This window comes from Alosa alosa, chromosome 5 (genome assembly GCF_017589495.1).
Source record: "Alosa alosa isolate M-15738 ecotype Scorff River chromosome 5, AALO_Geno_1.1, whole genome shotgun sequence".
In the NCBI taxonomy this organism is placed as follows: Eukaryota; Metazoa; Chordata; class Actinopteri; order Clupeiformes; family Clupeidae; genus Alosa; species Alosa alosa.
Window position 1 is genome coordinate 15,853,723 of NC_063193.1, and position 22,026 is coordinate 15,875,748.

General features: G+C 47.2%; 1 protein-coding gene across 1 annotated transcript in view; it reads right to left on the minus strand.

The window, feature by feature from the left end:
* Positions 1–22,026, minus strand: part of fbrsl1 (fibrosin-like 1) — a 233,947-nt gene that overhangs the window by 145,331 nt on the left and 66,590 nt on the right. Inside the window, exon 3 of the mRNA XM_048242723.1 lies at positions 124–225. Coding sequence (XP_048098680.1) covers positions 124–225 — 102 coding nt within the window. The remainder of the gene's footprint in view (positions 1–123; positions 226–22,026) is intronic.

Sequence of the window (22,026 nt, forward strand, 5' to 3'; positions counted from 1 at the left end):
ACATCACTTTTTTCTCTTCCTCGGATGGCCTCCTCTCTCCTGCGGAATCATGGCTACTGACATTTCGCCTTTCGAGTGAGGTGCTGAGAGAGAGGCCTGGGCCCGGGGCTCAGGGGAGCTTACCTCACTGAGTCTGTCTCTGGAGTTGCTCCGGTGAGGCTTGCTCAGCTCCTGCATGGCCTCCTCCTCAAGGTTCCTTCCTGGTCGGCCTGGAAACCCTTTGAACTGTGAGGAGGGGGAGAGAACATGAGGAGCTTGAGTTCAGTGTGCAATAACTATGACGGCATTGCAGAAATATCCGAGGACATCTTGTTGCCATTCCATCTGATCTGTATCAGGTCTTTGTTGTGGATTAGGGTAGGTCACTTATTGCCGTTTGAATACATGCAAAACAGTTCTCCCTTTAGAAAAACTGTTCACCTGCCCACGACCTTTGGTCTGGGCATTGGGCCACAAAGACAACAGAAACAAATTCGAAAAATAATGAAACAATCGCAGCGACAATCCATCTTATCAACACCAGAAAGTGTTTTGGTTTTTGAGCACACATCCAGAGCCACTCATCCTCACTTCCCCCCCACTTCCTCCTAAAGGGCTCACACACCTGAGGTTTGGCTCACCAAAGGAGCAACATGGCAGCAACCCATATTTCACAGAGCGAGAAGTGATGATGGCTGTGGTGTGTGTGTGTGTGTGTGTGTGTGTGTGTGTGTGTGTGTGTGTCTGTGTGTGTGTGTGTGTGCACGGTTGTTGAAGAAGGAAGGTTGGCACATAACCATGCTGCAGGTGCGCAGCATCCTATCAGCACACTGTACCCCCCCATCCCTACCCCCCAAGAGGAGGATGGGGAAGGCTGCGGGGCGTAATCCATTGACTGGGTCCCTTGTGGCTCCCAGGGTGGCACGCTCAGTCTCTAGATCTCCACTGCAATTTAAGCAGATCACTGCTACAATTAACCTTTCCTGGTAAATATCAATTATGGCCCCCGGCTAGGTAGAATTAAAAGGGTCATCAGCTAATCTGACAGGTCCTGCACACCGCCACCTGGCCGCCAAAGGCAGGGGTGTTTGCCTGTCCTTCTGCCGCTCGGTAACAAGCCAAACCAGACACAATTCCCATTTAATTACCCCGGCAAGCGCCGGACAGGCCAGCTGATTGGATGGATAAATTACCTCTCTGATGAGGTCAGTGGTGAGAGTTGCCAAGACACAACTGGGAAAAGCTAAAAAAAAAAAGATAAATGGAAAAAAATAAAACTGTCACACAACCTGGCAGACGCAGAAATAGCTGCAGGTGGCACAAATCATGGCTGACTGCAGTGTAGTCTGAAGACTTTCTCCCAACTCCCTCTGACAGACTGACAAGCTAATCAGTTTCTCTGTCTGGGAAGTCGGTATGAGGCGTGGTTGGTGCCTTCCACGGCCACAGCAGAACACATAAAAATGGAAAGGCTCGAGTGATTGAATCGTGAGAGTAACAGGAACCCACCACTGATTGTTTTTGTTTATTTAGCAACAGGGCTGATAAATTAAAAATAAGCATTTGCATCCACCCCCCCCCCACCACCATCACCCTCCTCTTTTTCCCGCCTTCTGCTCCTCTCGGAAGCGGCTCCCCAATCAGGCCGCTCATTGATCAGAGGCAAATGTCTAATTAACCGTCAAGTTTAATTACGTGCTCTCTTAGACGCGTTTCCATGCTATTGTTTCTGAAGAATGTGAAAAATTAACTGGAGGCACAGGAGATTACACTCACTTTACCAGACATTAACATGCCAGACACTCTGTGATTAAGACAGCAGATAAGTGTGAGGGGGAGTGTTAATTGGGCCCTGTTTCGATCCCTATCTCTCTGTCTCTCCCTGTCTCTCCCTGTCTCTCTCTCTCCCTGTCTCTCTCCTCAGCTTGTTCCCGTCAATACCGGGGAGCAGTGAAACACATTACCTACCAGGCAGTCGAGAGCTCTGAGGTACTTTACGAGGGGGGGGGGGCTTATCCGGTGTGTGGTGACAGAGATCAAGGTCAACATTGTTCCCTCTTCGACTTCGAGGATCACGGAAAAAGTCTTTGAAACGCTCTCTGGGTGCTCCGGAAGGCATTGTTCTCGGAGGCCCCGAGAACGCGCTCCTTTGTCCTGTGGATTAATTTGTTTACCGCGGGCGGCAAGAGCACAGCAGCGGTGGGGGGCAAGGTTAAACAGGTCGAGTTCAAGCGTCGGCCGACAGGTGGGGGCCTCGTTTGGGAAAAAAAAAAAGCGGCAGAAATATAAATACGCAAGTAATGTCTATGTTTTACATGAATAATGCACTGGAAATGAGCTCCATTAGTCTCGGTATTGAACGTGTCTGCGGACGCTCTCCCGAGGCCTCTCGCCGTGCTCTTTAATTATCTTCAAAGGGCCCTCTAGCTTCTTAATTTCCCCCAAGTTGAGTGCTGACTTGGGTCTGCTCATTTACACAGAGCTGTGGGGTTTGTAAACCCCCCTCACAACCGCAATCACGGATGAGGGAGGGGGAGAGCGAAGAGAGAGAGAGAGAGTGGGACAGAGAGAGACAGGGAGGGAGGGAGAGAGACAAAAAAGGAGGAGGATGAGAGGAAGTAGGGGGAAAAAAAGAAATCGGCAGCTTTCCTGTTGGTGCTGTGGTGAGAGGCTCTGAATGCATTCACACTGGGCCAAATCTCCTCTCCCCCATGTCGATCAATCCGCAGGCTTGCCGGTGGGGAGCTGGTGGCTGCTTTGTCGGGGTGATGCTTTGTTGTTCTGCTCTTTTGATCCCCCCTCACCTCTGCGGCGCGGAGCGGCCGGGGGAAGCACGTCTCAGAGGGTCTATAACTCCCGGCCCATGATTACAGGTCGGCTTTCTTTCCCGAATCTCCCGCCCAAGCCGCCCTCCCTCCCTGCCCCTGCCTTCCCTCCCTCCCTCCCTCCCTCTCTTCATCCCTCCATCCCTGCCTCCTCTCACCTGTCAGCTGTACTCTCGGGGGCCGTGGCTGAGAATCACCGAGTGTCAGTCCCCATTACCCTGAGTCCTGCCCTCCCCGTCCCACTGGCTGGCTGGCTGCTCCGCTCCGCCATCGCCGGGGCCTCAGTGTCTTGCGTGTGCCACAGGGCGGGGCGAGAGAGCGGAGCCGGGGGGGGGGGGGGGGGTAAGGACACCGATCCTTCCTCTAATTTGTTCGGAAAAAGTGTCCTGGGCAGGAGGACCCTCACCCCCATTAACCCAGTGAGAGGCGGCAGCCGCCTGGGGAGGGAGGGAGGGAGGGAGAGCGTGGGGGAGGGTGGAGGGCAGAGAGAGGGGGGTGGGGTGGGCGGTGGCCGTGGCGGCTCTGGCAGAGGGGGCACCTCTGTGCTGTGCCACGCCGGCTCAATCTACCGGCTCATTATCCCCGGCACAGGCCGGGTGCGCAGGAGTGCACTTTAGGGCCACAGGCCAAATTGATTCATCTGCCATCATTTTCTCCCGGCTCAGAAGTGGCAGCTGCTCGGAGTCGAGGGAGAGGAGAGGAGAGGAGAGGAGAGAGAAAGGAGAGAGAGAGAGAGAGAGAGAGAGAGAGAGGAGGGGAAGGTGCAGTGCCGGGGCTCCTGGCTTTGTTTCCTAGGCCTTGACATCGCCTTCTCCTTTTCATTCCCCATCCTGCATTGACTACTAGTGCAACACCCATCCTACCCCGGGTCCCTATCCACCATCACCCCTTCACCCTTCTCCATTTCTCAATTCCCTCTTGAGTGGCCCGACTGAGGATTTCCCCCAAGAATGAAGCAAAGCAGGATCTACCAAGGGAATAAAATGGAGCCTTCTTTTGTTGTGTTTTCATGCCTTTTTCCTCTACATATGCTGACCCAATATTCATAGTACAGATATTATTCAGATGACACACACACACACACACACACACACACACACACACACACACACACACACACACACGCATTGAACTAAATTAGATATCAGATGAATGCAAGCAAATCCCACACACTCAAAACAGGATGCCTGTGCTGTACACTGCCCAGGTATATGTATTTGCTTTACAAAAACACTACTATAGGAAACCACTACACAGGATCCCATTTCCACAGAAAGACACCTAATGAGGCCACAGACACATGATCAGACCTTGGGGATGTGTATATTGGTGTCAGGCTGATGCAAACAGCACATGTGTCCTCTGCACTGTACACTTTTTTTTAGACTTTAAACCTCAGCTGCCTCTTGGCCTACTTCACCAGTATACACACACACACACACACACACACACACACACACACACACACACACACACACACACACACACACACACACAGTCCCCCCAGTAGAGATCCCTGTCTCTTAGGCTCTGACTGTAACAGATGAACCAGGCAGGATCAGTGGGTCCCCATGGCTTTTCCTCGTCCTGGTCTTCTCTTGTCACCCCCTGCCATATGTCTCATAAGGGGCAAAGGGGGTTGGAGGACACCTGCTCCTAAAACACGAGCCCTTCCCTCGCCACCTGTCTCCGAGTCTCCGGACCCCAGCGCCCACCCCCTCACCTGTCAGAGAGGGTAATTAAAGCCGTCTCTGCCCTGCATCGACAACCACAGAGGCCCCCCAGCTTCCCAGGGTGCACTTCTTCATGCTAATAACAACAATTAGGGCAGCCGTGTCAAAAGGCGGCCGAGATTATTAGAACAATGGCGTGAGCAATCCCTGGGATTTTTATCTGCTTTCTTCATTACTCAAGTCAACATCTGAAATTTACACAGCAAATCTCCTCACTTCCTTTTCAAGGCTTGGACACGTTGATTTCTGCGCTTGCTATAAGCGTTGAAAAAAGTAGCAACGTGTTTTGCAAATTCTTCTGAATTATAATGAGCAACATTCAAATATCACCCTCTTTCTTTTCTAATGTGGTTTGTTCAAACCCCGGCATGCATGGTTGGGGCTGTTTTGCTAGTCAAAGCTCCAGCTTCAAATTCAAAACAAAGAAAAACACTTCGGCGAGTATATAGCACTGACACCAACAGATGGACAGAGGCTAATGCTTCGGAGACCATTAGTGATGTATATCCCCGAAGAGTTGGGCATGTTTACTGCACATGGCAGACTGTGGTTTCACCTCTCCAGCCCAAGGAGAGATTTAGACACAGGGGACGGCAGAACAGACCACATATGTGTGGAGAAGAACATTGACACACAAAAAAACCCATCCTCTATCGGCTATTAGTGTGCGCAATCATCTGTTCCAGTAAAGTGTGGATGGATCCGGATGGATGATGATTGAAGTGTTTGTTACATTATAATTGAAACGATTTCTGGTGTGAGATTTATTTATTTTTGGACCACTTTCTTCCACACAAATTGAGATTGAGGCATTTGCACCCTTGTTGAATGCACCTTCTATTCCGTGTAAAAATCCTTGCACCAAAGAAAACAGGCTTGAGTGCCGTACACAACACGACACCTCTTAGGCTCTTTACGCCAGCTTCCTGGCAGGCCATTTGAGGCTGCTGCCACCGCCGACCATTTGAGCCGACTGCTGATGTGAAAATGCATCCATGCTGCGCTAGAGATTGAAATCCCATCGGACTCTCACCCAAATGGCATTTTCAAGTGGAGGGGCTGAGTGAGGAGATCCATATGGATGCCAATGACCCGATGGCAGTGATGGATCAACTCTGGCCAGAGATCAACTGCTCACTGGGGGATCCCCACACGGCGTGGAGACAGACAGCCAGCCATTTGAAATACATTATATCTCAGGTCTGAAGAAATGGAAGTCCATCAGGTCAATTTCACTGCCTGGAAATAGATGGCTTATTATCACTTATATAAAGAACTATTTTTCTCCCACTCCCTCTCTCTCTCTCTCAGAAATGTGCCATTCACACCATAAAAATGACACCTGATGACAATGACACCTCGACTTTACAGGTAACCTGAGAAATGTGATGTTCTTTAATTAAATCAGAAATTATTATATAGAGAAGCTGGAGGTGCCAAGAAAGAGGCTTTCATATTATTAATTTACACTCCAGGACGGTAAAAAGTGAAGGTGTTCTTGGCGATGGCAGGCTCCCAGAAGGTCTTCTGACCTCGGTACTAACAGCACCTCTGAACTGGATGACTGATGTGTTGTGCTCACACACGCGGTCTCGGAGGGCACACTGTGCTAGCGTTCTTAGGTATGGGAGACTGATCAAGTGATGGAGGGTGGAGGGGCAAGAAGAGAGGGCGGGGGAGAGACGAGGACCAGGGCAGGCTGCAGGCAATGAGAGAAAGGTGAAGGCGTTTTAAATCGGAGGCAGATGTAGCACATGCAATGAATCATCTTCACTTAGCACCGCTCTCCTCTGATGTCTGAGGACTCGTCTTGCCCTTGGAGGAAAAAGTTTCAGGACGTTATCTCATGCTGCACAAAACGCCGAGGTTAGAGCATCACTCCAAGCATGTCTGTGTATGATCTTGTATTTAAAAAAAAAAAAGTTTGTAGACTTTTTGTGCCTTTCTGAAGTTGAAATTAATTGAGTGTGTGCATGAGTGCACATCTGTGTGTGTGTGTGTGTGTGTGTGTGTGATTTGTATATTCAAAGACTATACAGCAGCAGACAGCTGAGACAGTCTGTTCTAATTGACCTTGTTTTGTATCAAAGAGGCAACTTTAAGGAACAAATCATGGTTGATTAAACTGAACACAATGGCTTTGCTGTCAGTGTTGCTGCTAGTTTGGGGCAATGCTATCTTTATGTCTGTCACAGTGGGGAAAAATGTGATGCCACAGACTACTTGCACCTGAAAGCCATCCTTTGTAGACCACCAAACCCGTTCCTAAAATAATATCCTACATGAAACAGCAAATGTCCCGGATACATGGCAGCTAAAGCAGAACCATGCTAACATCTGCTATGGCCAATAATTCTCCAGCAGCTGCTCTGATCCTCACGTCACTGCTCATGCTGTACTGAGAACAGTGGTGCTTTCAAGGGCAGGGCTCTGAAGCCCTCCGACAGCATTCATAATTGATGCTATGGTCATGCTCCTAATGTCATTGAGCAGAATGAAATGAGAGCGGCATGGAAATGCATTCAGAACATCATCCCGTGATTCAGGAGGAAGCTCCAACAGAGTTAGAAATAAAGCTTGGCATTAAATTGGACTCGTCTGCACTTGAGGACTTGGTGACTCATAAACCTTGATGGTTCTTCAGCTGGCTCTTACAGCAACTATGTTCTACTTCAAGGTGCTCTGCAGTGCTTCTCGATTGTTACAAATGCTACCTTCAAGATTTCTTCTGTAACAGCAAGATTGCCGTGTCCTGCATTTGTAGAAAACAACCTGAGAGGGACAGACAGTTCAACTATGTTTATTGACGTTTCCAGACTTAATGCAAGGATTTTGCATGCGAACATGGTCCGCTTTTAGTAGGCACTGAAGTCCTTATCTAAAGTAGCAGGCTAACATGAATAATTGCCTTGCAAACAGCAACAGTAGATGAGTTTCACTGATGGTTAGGTAGCTTGCTAACCAATGTATTCTAACAATGTATTTGCCACTGTTTCCTGCACACTTTTCAACCAGGTGCATAAAACTACAGGGAAAAACTGGGTGGTTAGTGAGAACAACAGGTGTGTTCATCTTTCCTACATATGACCTGTAATCAAAATAAATGTGGGGATAATGTATAAACTACAGTACTACTAAACTACTATAAAAGGCCTAAAACTATGCAAAGCCACTTTCCAAAGGATGTAAGAAATATGACACTGAATGAAAATGTCTCTGAAAATATTCTTGTATTGTATATTCTTCTTCTATTATGTGTAAAACCAGATGGGACACAACTGGCTTTGCTGTGACTCTCTCGACTTAAGATGGATAAACCCCATTGTGTTAATAAGGATAATGGTACACTAATGAGCTTACTTGGGATTAATCAGTGCATCCTACAGAGGAGACTCTCTTTCTTTCTCTCTTTTTCTCTGTCTCTCTCTATCTTTCTCCTTCTCTCTCTCTCTCTATCTCTCTTTGTGTCTAGAAAACAATCTATTTGAGGGAACTTTGCACCAACAAAGCCAAGAAACTCCTGAGAACAGAGCTCACAGCGCATGTAGATGCATGTTCCAAGGAGTTCAGAATATGACTCCTTCGTGGTCCTTTGGTTCTGTCTTCGTGAACAGATGACGGTGAAATAACACAAACATTAATGTCCCCTAAGGGTGGGGTCGTGCAAGTTGCACCACTTGGTGGCAGTAATAGACTATAGCCCAGAGCCAGATGGGCAGGGTGGGGGTTGTTTAGGTCCAAAGGCCCCTTGTGTGAGAGAGAGAGAGAGAGAGAGAGAGAGAGAAAGAGAGAGAAGAAAGAAAGAGGCTGATTCACATAGCTAATTGTCTCCAGAATCGCATGGGGTAACCCTCGTCTGGCAAGGGGCCACCGGAGCTGTTGTTGGAGCTGTGGATGGGGGTGGAGGAGGGGCAAAGATCTTGACCTTGTGCTGCACCGAACCCTCTCAGCGGGTCAAGTGGAAATGGGCCGCTCTCCTTGCTAATAATGTCAACCCTAAGAGGAAGCGTCTGGACAATCTCACCATGCCGTTCGCTGGGGCCGAGGCTGTGGGAGCTGCCAATGTTATCCTCCTCACAAACACACACACACAAACACATATATTCACACACACAAAACACTCTCCACCATAGCAAACAACTGATAATAAACTGATTCACTGATGGGGGTCATAGTGTTATGGTGTATAGTGTTATGGAGGGTTATAGTGTTTGTTGAACAAAGTGAACTGCCGAACGCGAGTGTGTTTGGCCTTTATTATTGCTATCAAACAGAATTGGGATGTGGGAATGGGATCAAACACACAAATTGGGATCATCAGAAACTGCATGACAAAGTGAAGAATATGTCAGTAGAAAATCTTCAAACATGGATTGACTTTTAGGAGATAAACTGGGCAGGTGTAGGTGTAAGGTTTCCTGGAACCTAGTTTTTATGAAATTATCAAAAGTGTCCTAAAATTCAAAGTCAAATCTTGGCTGTTTACCTGGTTTCTAACTATTTAATTTTCCTTACATTCACGGTTTGTATGTTTATGGTTGTTGCTATTATTATCTTAATTCTACTTAGTCTAATATATATATATATATATATATATATATATATATATATATATATATATATATATATATATATATATATATATATATACATATATATTTACTATTATTATTTACCATATGACACTACTATACTATCAATTTTAATGTTAATGTAATGTTTATTGATGTCATTGTAAGTTATTTTGGGGAAAAGCATCTGCTAAGAACCATAAACATAAAATGAAAGCCTGTGTCTGCGTCACTTTTACTTACATTTCCCATTGTGCTATGGGTAGTTGGAAAATTTGTCTAAAATAGCATAATTCGTTTTTTGTCCTGGTGAGTGTGTTGAGTGAACTTCTGCCCTTGGCTGGTTGGGATAGCTGGCAACAATCTGTTGCGCACTCCCAAACACACACAAACCTCTTCCCCTGCAGGAGGACGCAAACGAGTGACTTCACAGCACTGAGAGAAAAGACGGCGCGGGTCTAGATGCCACCACAGCCACAGTTGGCAGACGCCCACACACAGAGACCCCATTCACCAAGCGCAAGATGGGGGATCAATAAATTGGCACCCAGCGTGGCAGACTGGAAGTGTGGCACAGCGGCAGGGGCCCCGGGTGCCCTTTATGTGCCCCTGCACGCTCCCCATCCACCCCTGGGTTCTGCCTGCTGCCACTTTCTTATTCAGATCACAGGGCAGGAGCCGCTGGTCCAGGCTCCATCCGCTTCAATCAAAGCAGCCGTAAATCTGTTCCACGGCAGTGCCGCAGAGCGGAGTCATCAACCTCGGCAACGCCAGAGTGCAACTCATGCTACACTCTTTATCTGCAACTCGTCTGCTACGGCTGGGTGCAGTGCGCTTTGCTTCAGACAAGAAGCATCTGCTGAGTAAACAAATGCAAGTGAGACTGCAGAGTTGGGCTGTCCGTTTATGGGGATGGACAGTTTTATTGACTTCACCCACACTGGACTTGTTTTGCCGTCTTCGGGGCGATATGAGTGCAGTAAATGCTTCAGTGTTGCTGCGAAGGTTGAGGAACTGTGGTTGGATGACAGGCAACAGAAGGAAGACATTTAGGCCGTCACTCTACTTAATTACTGTTAATATGTCACTAATAAGTGACTTAATTAACAGCCTGCTCTGCAGGCGCACACATGTGCCCACAAACACACACACACACACAACCAGATATGTGCATGCACACACAAACACAAAACGCAAATACACAATGCCACATGCACACATACTGTACACACACACACACACACGCAAACAAACACACAATGCCACACACACACACACACACACACACACACACACACACACACACACACACACACACACGTCTGCCAACGCGCATGCACACATACACAAAAAGAGATATGATCATTGAAGTACATTCTCCGCTGTCTGCCAGTACAAAATACCTTTTCCTCCAACCTTGTTTGGGTCAGGAGCATTCAGGTATTGATTTGAGCTGGTTGCCCTGCTTTTTGATCAACCGATTCTCATCAGAGCACAGAGATATTGGCTGTAATAAATCTTTGGGATTGGTTGGGAAAAACGCTCCCTTGACAGTTGATGCTGCTCAATTGCCTGGCAGCTTTAATGTTTCCACTGTGTAGAACGGGAACAATGAAAACACACACAAACACACACACACACACACACACATATATATATAACAACAAGATTGGAGATTTTAAAATTGTCGGTTGAGTGGTTGACCTTCCTCTGAGAGGAAGGCTCCCTTCCCTTTTTTCTGGCAGGCGCTTTCAGGTGTCACAGCTGCAAGGGAACAAGCTGACCTTGCCATCTATTGTGAGTTGAGCTCACTTTGAACGAGACTTTCCCGCTGTGATCATTGAAATGCCTGTAGTTCTATGTTTTAGGGACACAAAGGGAGCTGTGTTGATGTACCCAAACCGCTATAAATGAATATGATGCGTTGATGCAGTGCCATTCAACAAAGTTCTTTGGCATTGATGAGTCTAAACACCAAGTAAAACCGAACAAGCAAGAAAGGGCTCACAAGACAAGATTGAATGGCGCCACAGAGGAGAATGTTTTTTTTTTCTAATCTTCTACCACTTACAGACCTCTGGCTAAAAGCCACAGTGAACCCATTCAACAATACACATGGGTCTGTGTTCTGTGGAGCAGCCCAACTTCAGGGACTAAATCTTTGTTGAGGCCTGCCAAGCTTTGAGCTGTTGTTTTCAGCCAACAAAGTGTTACAAAGTTATAGCACTCCATGGAGCAATGAAAGTCAGGTTTTAGTCATATTGAAGGTCTTCCATTCTTCTGCATTTCAATATCTGCGCGTTTTCAGAACTTCTGCCAACACAAATATATAGAATTGAGGGCCAAATCGGGGTTTACTGGTGAGGTTACATCCCGTTATTATTACCGTTTCAAAGGTGACCATGCTCTAGTCTCTGTACCCTCTGTGCCAAGTGCACCACAGGCAAGGACAGCGTACCTTTGTCTTGTCGCTATTGAACTCCAGCGCCATTACTACAGTTATTAAGGTTTCCTATTCTGCCATAGACTGACTGACTATTATTGTGTTACATGCTTCAAATGTAAAGCACTTTAAGCTGCATTCTGTGTATGAAAGGTGCTATACAAATAAAGCTTATTATTATTATTATTATTATTATTATTATTAGACCTCCTAATGCTCTAGATAATGCCTGCTTCATAGACCACACCTAAGCGGGTGTCTGAGGGTCTCTGTCTCTTTGAAGCGTTGTGCCATTTGAAACAACACTGTCCCACCTCCCTTGTCTGGCTGCATCCGGAGTGTTAAATATCACTGGCTCTGTGTCCGACTGCTCTCTCCTGCTCTCTCTCTCTCTCTGCAAATGTTGCAAATTACACCCTTGTGTGAGCGCTCCTTGATAAAATGGAGCCAGCGGGGCCCGACAGCGCCGAGTTGGAGAAGTCTCAAGGCAAACACGACGACGGCGCACCGAGCCGAGGCTGAGGCTGAGCTCCGTCTCTATTCCATTTTTACAGTAAACTAAACACCAGAGAGCAGGGCAGCGCACACAAGGCCCGGGAGACCCGCTCCGCTGCTCCGAAAGCCAAATGTCTGCTCGGCCCGGGCCGGCCCTCCCACCTCCCCCCGGCTCTTCCCCCTTGGTCTCTTGCGTCCTCTCCTTTTGATTTGTAGACTTCCTGGAAACACTGGGTGGCTATTTAAGAGACCTACAGGAAGAAAACGTAACTTTCCCTCCTCTGTGCCAACAGAGGGGTATGGAAATTGGAAGTCTGAGCCGCGTTCTTTCGTAGCTGGCACTGACCAAGCACAGTTTGTGTTGTCGCTTGTGTGCCCCATTGTGAAAGGGACTATGGGCTCTTTTGTCATCTCTCAGCACCATGCATGCAAACGGTATTCTGTAAGTATGTGTGTGTGTGTGTGTGTGGGTGTGTGTGTGTTCATTCACCACCACAAGTTTTGCTTGTGTAGCTCTTTCTCTCTGTGAGTTAGCCTAGACATTTCAGTCTGTGTGTACCTAATGCTTAGCCGTTTCACCTCCTGCCTCAGTAAACACCCAGGGAGTCTCCTCAAGCCGCGAGGAGGTGACAGATATCATCCCCGGCCCTGAGCAGGGCGACACAGTAACACCGCCACCTCACCACCACCTGTCTGTCTGTCTGTCTGATCAGAGAGACGAGACATGTGTCAGATTGGCCCTCCTTTAAGCAGCAGCAGGGGGTTCTGGTCTAAAACTAATGAGCTAACAACCTACCACGCATGCAAAAAGCTTGCAAACATCACCCGCAGCTCAGCTTGCACTAATAAATGCTTGCTAAAATGCTTGCTAACATTATTTTTTTTTGCTGATATAGTTGGCAATGTGACAAGCTGTTCTTACATTTACGTGGAGCGTTCCATCCTGGAATACAAAAATACATAGTGTGCCATACATCCCAGATGGCTTTTGGGAACAACAAGTGTGTTCATGTGACCTACGCAACATCATATACGACAAAACAAATTTAAAGATGACTTGCCAGATGTTGCTTCAACCAAAAAAACAAGCCTGCCTTCAGAAATACATGAACACTTCGTCGTACATGCTTACGTAAGGACAGAGAAAAGAAAAGAGTCTGGAAACCAGAAGCGTCGGCCTGCCTTTCATTGCAGCACTGTAAATACATTGTGTCAACATGTGCGATTAGATTAAGCACCTTTCTCCCCACTGCTGTGTTTAATTACACTATCACAATAGTCTTTCTCGCAGTGACTAAACACGCGCCTTTGATAAAGGGCTATTTTCGACCAGATGATTTATCCTCTGAGCACACACGTCGTCTCCACTATCCCCATATTATTGCACTGCGCTGTACTTTTCCTCTCTTCCCTTTCCCTTTTACTCTCCTGTGTTTGCAGGGGCTCAGGGACCGTGGTGCATTAACTTCGGCTAACTGATATGCCTGCATTGTTTTACCAAAACAATCTGGCACTATCGCACAATCTGCATTTGCTGTTGGAGAGGCCTTTTATCTTCCCCCACCGCCTCTGTTCCATTTACATTACCACCATAATTATCTGCATGTATCTGATAACGTTTGTAATCAGTCTTATCTCCTGCTGGTATTTTTTTTTTCTCTCAACAGAGGAGATCTGGGAAACGCAGACATGACTGTTCTGTCTTTAGTACAATGAAGGGTAATTCAATTACCGCTAGGAGAGATGCAGGAATGTCATGTTTGACATTGGCTATGCAGCATTTATATTCTGGACGGGAAGTATAAATAATGAAAGTAACACCAGCAATACTGGCTCCAAAAGAAATCACCTGTTGGAACTGTGGGTAATCTGATAGCAAATGTAAGTAAAGAAATAAGGGGGGTTGGGGGCTAGTGAGAGAGCAAGCTGAAAAATGAACCTTGAACTCCTACGGCAGCTGAGCTCCAAAATAACATGAAACAGTTTTGCTTTTGTTGAAACCAAAGATAAACACGCTAATAAATCGCCGGCACATGGACCAGCCCGCTGGCCTGCCGACTATCGGCGGGTAGGCCATTTTGAGAGGTGCTTTCATCACTCTCTCCGCGACGGGCAATAAAACCGGAGATGGCGGCCCACAGGTAACAGCGTTTCCTGAGCCAAGCATCTGGAAAGGATTTATATAATGCAGTCCCACAAATGAGAGCAGCCACAGTCCAGCACCATGAGGCCGTGTGGGAGTGGGCCTGTTACAAAGCTCCTGGAGCGTGCATGTGCATATGTGTATGAGTGTGTGTATGTCTATATGTGTGTGTGTGTGTGTGTGTGTGTGTGTGTGTGTGTGTGTGTGTGTGTGTGTGTGTGTGTGTGTGTGTGCAATTATGTACTGAAGGTGATGAGAAGAATCCAAAATCTCTTCAACACAGCCTTAGGGACTACAAGAGGCTTTTGAGGCATCTTAAGAGCACACCTCTTTTGCTTCTCTGCTCACATGTGAGCCGACTGCACCTCATCGGTCACATGAAACTATATCATGAAATTTATCTCAGAGACTGCAGCTAAAACCCCCAGATGTTCACCCTAATCAGTATAAAATATAACTGGTTATTTTATAGACTACTACATTTTTTGGGTGTGTCAATAAAGTGAGTATCAATTGTAACGGGACTATTAACAGCGACATTCAATAAACCATTGAGGCCGAACATGTGGTTAACGTATTCATAATTTAACTACTCTCCAACACCTTAAAATGCACCATGGATAAAGATGACACCGCTGGAGGATATAAGAGAGCCTGGCTATATCCAGGATCTCAGGGAGCGATGGCCCCAGGGGAGTATACCATTAGACCTGACTGATGTCTCGCAGATGTGAGGTGGCCAGGATACTTTGTTAAATGGCACCGCTGCGGCAAGGTCGGGTTTCCATTTGTCTGCCGCGGGGTCGTCACGCACCGGGCCATAGCTCTGCCATGCCGTGACAGCCTCCCGCGGACCCGAGCGATGGGGGTCCTCCATCTTGTGTCACCCGGGATGTCTGGGAGTGGCACGCCGCAGAGAAAAGTGCCCCCTGCTCCCCGGAAGCATCCATCAGCGCCGTCCCCGCCGGGGTGTGAGTAACGGATCGACTTTTCCGCGAACGATAATCAATCCCGCCGCCGCCGCCGCCGCCGCCTCCCTCCGCGGCACCCTCCCCTCTCTCTCCGCTCTGCCTGGGAACATTTATGGCTCGCCGTAAAGAAGGCCTTTGGGGCATTACAGCACCCAGTAATCCTGCTAAGTGAGCAATATTTCCCCCCGCTCCCTGGCCGCCATTAGAGGGCCGAGCCCATAAATACAGGAGTTAATCTGTGGCCATGATTTCTGCGCCGAGGCTGACCTTCCACGCTAGAATGAGGCCAGGAGGGAGGCGAGGCCAAGGTAGGTGCAGGCGGCTGGGGGAGGGTAGGGGGTGTGGAGGGGGAGCGGAGGATGAAAAGGCCTTCCACCACCGCCCGCCTCATGACGGATGTCGCAGGGGCCGAGGAGGTGGCTTACACCGCCAGACGAGGACACCCAGAGGACAGAGGAAAAGTCCAGAGCGAACAACAGTGAGAACCGCGATAGTGTCTGCATCAGTAAAAAAAAAAAAAAAAACCCGTCCTCCCCAGGAAACCAGGAGCAGCAGCATAATGGCCATCCACACCAGCTGATTATGCAGCCTTGTCAAGCTGTGAGACTTTTATTTATTTTTATTCATATAAAAGAGTGTCCACTTAGGAGAGGCGAGCTGTCAGTGCCGCACCGCACCGCACTGCAGGAAAACCTGTTTATGAGGCTTGAGGGTAATCAGATTGGGTGCTCATCCATTTGAAAGCATGCGTTAGGCGCACTCAAATCCAGTCCAGCGCATAAATCTCTGTAATTTATTTGGTGCTGTATCAATGATATCTGGACTTTGGCCCACTCGGTAGCGAGAGAGAGAGGATATGGAGAGATCACACTCCAAGTCTCAATGTTAAAATACCCTTTATCAAGGACACAGAGCTTGGGGAGCAATAGGGCTTCCATTTCCCCAAAGCACAGGGTTTTTTCCTTTTTTTTTTCGTTTTCAGGGGAGATCTGAATTGCAGACATCCACTCGGAGCTTGCCGGGGGAAGCTTAGCATTCCGTCCTGCACCAAAGCACACGGCCTTGGGTTGAGCACCGCCGGTGGGGGCACTGCCTGCCTTCCGGCAATAACTGCAGCTGCACGCTTCAATTTTATTCTTCCCCATCATGCTTCAAAGTGCCTCCCGAAGGTGCACCGCTCCGAGCACTAGACCTCCATTTCATTTCGGCTGGAAGGCCGAGTTGCTCCATCACACCATCAGCGGTGGGGTCGATGGTCAGGGCCCCTGGACCTCAGATGCCACTCACCTCGAGGCCGCCTGCCCTGAGAGGTCAACCCCAGACCTCACACTCACTAACTCAATGCCCTCAACAGCTACTGTTCCACCACTGCTTATGATTTTACACACAGTGCCCTTATTGAAAATTTGTTGTTAAAATAACCCATTTTTTTCCTCATTGAATTTACAAATGTAAGAAAATACTTAGTATAGCACAGACTGCCCTTATGACTCAGACTGCCCTTATGACTGCAGCTACACAATATATGGAAACAAAAACAATATGTACTTTGCTGTAGGCATAAAGGAACACTAAATGTAAAATTTATGGAACATCTTTTAACAAGCTCTCAGGTGGAATAATGGTTAAGTTTCTTTATACTGACAAGATGGGGCTCCTTCTCTGTCAAGTGGTATGTATGGCCGAGGTATGGCACAATAAAGAGAGAGATTATGGAAATACCTTAGAACACATCTAAGGTCATCGTCTCCCCTCGCGGTGCGCCCGGTATGGTATGCACATGGGAGTGAAATGAAAATAGATTACTGTTGTTTTAGTCTTTCCATTTCTTTCATACACCTCAAAACTCAAGCCAGCTGGTTAAATTTACCCTGCGCAGATGTGTCCGCCGGGTTCATTGTTCTTCGCTCGACATGCTCCTCTTTGAAGAGGTCCAACGAGGCTCCCGCTCCGCTTGAGGCCTGGGCCATGTCCAAGAGTGCGGACTACAAACGCAGCTCTCTCCAGCGGAGAGCCCTACCCTGGACACTGCGGCCCAAACATGAGTAATACTCGGGGGTTCTGAAATCATTTCCACTTGGACCGAGCGTGAACCCGGCTAAAATTAAAGTCAGACACCAGACGGTGTGCAGCTTGGACTAAACTATGGTCTGGTGGGCAGCAGCTCCCCCATCAGGTCCTGGGCCCTCTCCTTTACAAACCTGTACAGACTTATTTCATTACAATGGCAGGTCAAGCAGCAGTACTCTGTTGTTTAGGTCAAGTCATGGTGTAAATATCCACTGACGTACACTCCTGTACTCCTTCTTGAACATGACCTGTGGAGAAGTGATGAAGTGACTGTTTCCTTACAATGACCTGTCCTTACGATAACGATGTCCTTACGATTGTCCCATGAGTGTCCCAGCTGTAGCCCTGCTTGTTTACATTACGATCTCCATGTCGTGGTAGCCAAATATACAAGTGAGGGCCTTTTGTGGTAGGACCCACTCATTTCCACTCTTCTCTTCCCATCCACCAGCTTATGTCCAGATGCGCAACACATCCTCCCATTTGGGATATTGTCGCACCAACGGATGCCTGAGTCACATCTGAAACATGTAAACACGTGTGGCAAAGAGCTACAGCTGTTATGTAGGTGACAGTGAAGTGCAAAAAAAAAAAAAAAAACGAATTCAAAATGCCCTGCACTGGTGTTGTTTTGTACTAACAGAGAGAAAAAAAGAGATAGAAGAATTTTTTCCCCTCTAACATCATGTAATTTCCTAGTACAGATATGAAAGAAGTTATTTTAATAACGACAGCTAAAAGACTTTGCAGACTGGAATAAAGGAGGGCATTAGGCAGGGACTACAAGCAGAGGAGGAGGGGGGCTGATGGTCTCAGCTCTGATAGTGGAGCAGCCCTTGTAAAGACTTTGCTTTATCTCTCAACAATCACCCTAATTATGTTCATTCGCAGGCTCCAATTAATTCTCTATTGTCAGCTAGCAGCTAAGTGTTTCTCCCACAACTGGAGGAATCCGCAATTAACTGAGCCAAATTTATTTAGTGACACTTCTCGGCTTTTTGACTCCCTCCAATTATCGCTAATCAATTCCGAGGAGAGCCGCAGGTTGCCAGACAGGTCACTGTAATTTGTAGAGGGAGCGACAACAAACCCCCTCGGCGGCCTCTGAAGGGGCCGCGCACATCACGCAAAGATGCCAGTCTGTCAGCGTGCGCTGCGTGCGGGGGCAGGGCTGGCAGGACCCCGGCTGAGTGGCATGGTACTGCCCTCTCCCGTTACGCTCAGCAGTAATTGAAAAGACCCACTCGCACGCAAAACGTCACTCCCGAGCGACACAGAGTTTGTCAAAAAAAACAACAACAAAAAACACTGATCCCAGCGACTCAGCCCAACAGGTCCGGGCACTAATCTGGCGAGTTATGCCTCAAGCGTCACCTCTCTGGCAGTAACGACGGTAAAATGCACAGCCAAGCGGGATTCTGCCTCTTCTCGTGGCAGACTCCCTGTACAGCCAGTGGAGCTGAATAATTAACTGAGAGTGCTGGCGCTGGTTGTGTTCGGTTGCTGTATAAGGGTCAGTTCACATGGGGAGACATCTGAAGTAGGAGCACGTTTTACCAAAGAGACGAGTGAGAAAGAGGATTGCACAATACAGGCCGATAGGGCAGTTACCAGGCAATACAAATCTGCCAGCATAACAACTGAGAAAAGAGCAGACTTGAGAAAACACCGAACAATGACCGAACAATGGGCGTATTATTCCACTTGAATGTGCCCTGCTAATGGTGGAAACACGGTATTAGATACAATCATGTAAAACAGCATGGAAACAGCTTTTTCCCAATTATCTAGCTCAGCCCATTACAACACACTGCACCCAATAAGCTAGTGGACCACCAACCAAATCAATACCATCCAGTCTTTGAAGATCAAACCAGCCACTCACTGCCAGGGACAATTGAGGAACTATCAATATTTTGAGACACAAACAGAGGTATGTCCAGATAGATAGATAGATAGATAGATAGATAGATAGATAGATACTTTATTGATCCCCAGGGGAAATTCAAGGTCTCAGCAGCATACATACAACACAAACACATTCTTTAACAGCAGAAAGAGTAATTAAAGTATATAATATAAAAACACAACTAAGCAGTAAGGACAGTAGAAGATAAAGAATATGCTAAATATACAAAAATACAAATTATACTAACACTTAATCTAAATCAATTCTAAAAACAGTATCCACATAGTGGTGATTAATAAATCAGAGGCGCTTGCAATGACTGAGGCAGGGGCTGAGCCTGTGATTCTCTGTGCATAGTAAGGTATGGTAAGGTGCTCTAAGGTGCTCTGTGTGAATGAGTGTCATGGTGGTAGTGCAATGGTGATAGTGGTCATGGTGATAGTGCAAATGAGTAAGTCAACAGTGCAACAATGCAGAAATAAAGTAAAGTAAAGTCTATATATCTATATATTTAACTATTTAAGAAAATGTATAAGTCCATAATTCTAATAGCACATCTCCCAGTGCCCACAGAACAGGAAAAAAACTTCCCCACCATCACTGACTGGCTAGTAAAAGACTGAAATACTGACAATCCTTCATGCCATTTCCCATGCACTATATGTACTAGATCTTAAACCACAAGAACATTATATGCTAAACAGCTCATTCGCACAGTTCATCCAGCGGACATGTGCAGACATTAATAGACGATGCACAGTGCACAGCCTTCCACTTCCACATATTTATGTGCTGAGCTCACGGCGTTGTACACCTTCGGCTTTACACGTCTACTGTTTTTTCTTTTTCTTTTACAGTAAGTGCGAGTGGAGATAAAAGGGGCTGCCACAGGCAGGCAGGGATGCTAAGAGCCCAGGGCCAGCCCACTGACCGGAATAACCACGTTACAAACCGGCCGTCAAAGGCACTAACATTTAATGCCTCCCTGTCAAGACGGGAGAGCTGTGGTTAGGACGCTTGGCTGCTCGGTGACGTGTGCTCGCACACATGCTGCCATGGAGAGAGAGAGTGAGAGAAGTGAGAGTTGGGGGGGGGGGGGCTGAGCTGAGCTGGGCGCAGTCTGTTTTCTTTCTTGTTTTTGGAGTTTGGCAAATTTCAGAAATGAGTACCAAATGGAGGTTGCTCATATTCAAGAAGTATTTGGGCAAACATTCGCCTTGCAATGGCCATACACTAGCATAAAAATGACTACCTTAAACACAAAGCTCTACATTTAACACACACGTTTTACTAAAACTAGGCATAAAACCACTAGCAAAAGCATTATTAAAACACAGACAAGTCTAGTGAAGTGTGAGATATAGATTGAAAGACTCCTGTATTGGGTGGAAAGCGCTGTAGGTGGGGTTGAGTGGTGCAGAGTCTGATGATGACAGACAGCTGACACAGGAAACATCGCTCTGCTCTTTGCAGGGTATGAACACACATCAACCTCAGGTGGTCAGACCTACAAACCTGCCTGTTCGCCAGCAGATGAAGCGCGCTGGCAGCCATCTTGAATCAAAGAGAATACAAGACAGGCACTGGTGTGATAATTCGTTTCTTTTTCCATTTTCCATTCGATGCTAGGGCACTAAAAATAGTCTCTCGCTCACACACTCTCTCTTTTCTCTCTCTCTCTCTCTCTCTCTCTCTCTCTCTCTCTCTCTCTGTCTGTCTGTCTCTATCTTTCTCTCTGACAGCTCTTTGGCCTAATCCTCCAGTGCATAGTATTGCTTTCAGTATGACAGCATTTTAACAGTGGCCCACACCAAGGCTGGGCAAACACAACCACCCGGGGATGCGTTTTCACTTAAAACAAGCGCTGCAAGCACATTAACATTTCAAGGTATTATTTCAAACAGGGGAAATTGCCGTTGAATATTTCATGCCTTTTGGGGTAGGAGGCGCATTTCAGCTTCCCAGAGCCGACGAAGGTCTCGTTGGGCTTTCGCCATGAGCTTTCATGTATGCACAGAGAGGGATGAGCAAAGAGTGCGGCGAGACTCCTATGACTTTGGCTCTCTCCTTGGGAGTGCCGCTGTTGACCACTTGATCAAAATGCCATTTACCGAGCCAATTACCTTGCAGACACAAGCTCATTACTTAGGAGGCAGGTGTTATTTCTCAGGGTAATTATATTCATCCCACATCACCTTTATCTGAGATGCAGTGTTGTTGGCGTTTTTTTTTTTTTTTTTTTTCTAGAAGCTTCTTCATCTTGTCATTGTGTGGGATTTATCACATGTCTGTAACCTATCTGACAGTGGCCCATCCTCAGTGCTCATCCTTGGGTTGTTTTTTTCACACAAAGCAAAAGAAGGTCACTTCCCAGTGTGCCAGCGACTGACAACACAACTTAGTGGTGACAAACGCTCTAATACACCAGTGAGGAGAGAGCCAGTGGAACATGACAAAGGGCTCATTGAAAGGCTCTTGGCAAACGCCGACCCTATTCACACACACACACACACACACACACACACACACACACACACACACACACACACACACACACACACACACAGCAACAGCACAACTACAGCCCAAAGCCTAGAAAAAACACAAAACAAAACCCTTTCCTATGAAAAATCAGCAATATCTCGACGAGTCTCGCTCATGTACCCAAGGAGTGTAAGCAAGTGAATTATGAATAGGCGATGCATGCTTAATGTGAGAAAGGAAAAACTCTAATGTGCTTTCTTCCCCCTCCGTGCCCAGAGAGCTGGCAGAGCCAGCAGCAGCACACACACACACATATATATATATACACACACACATCCCCACGCTTACAGCCACACACGCTGCTTCTTGTTCCAATGCTAATCTACTTAGGGGCTGCCTGGTG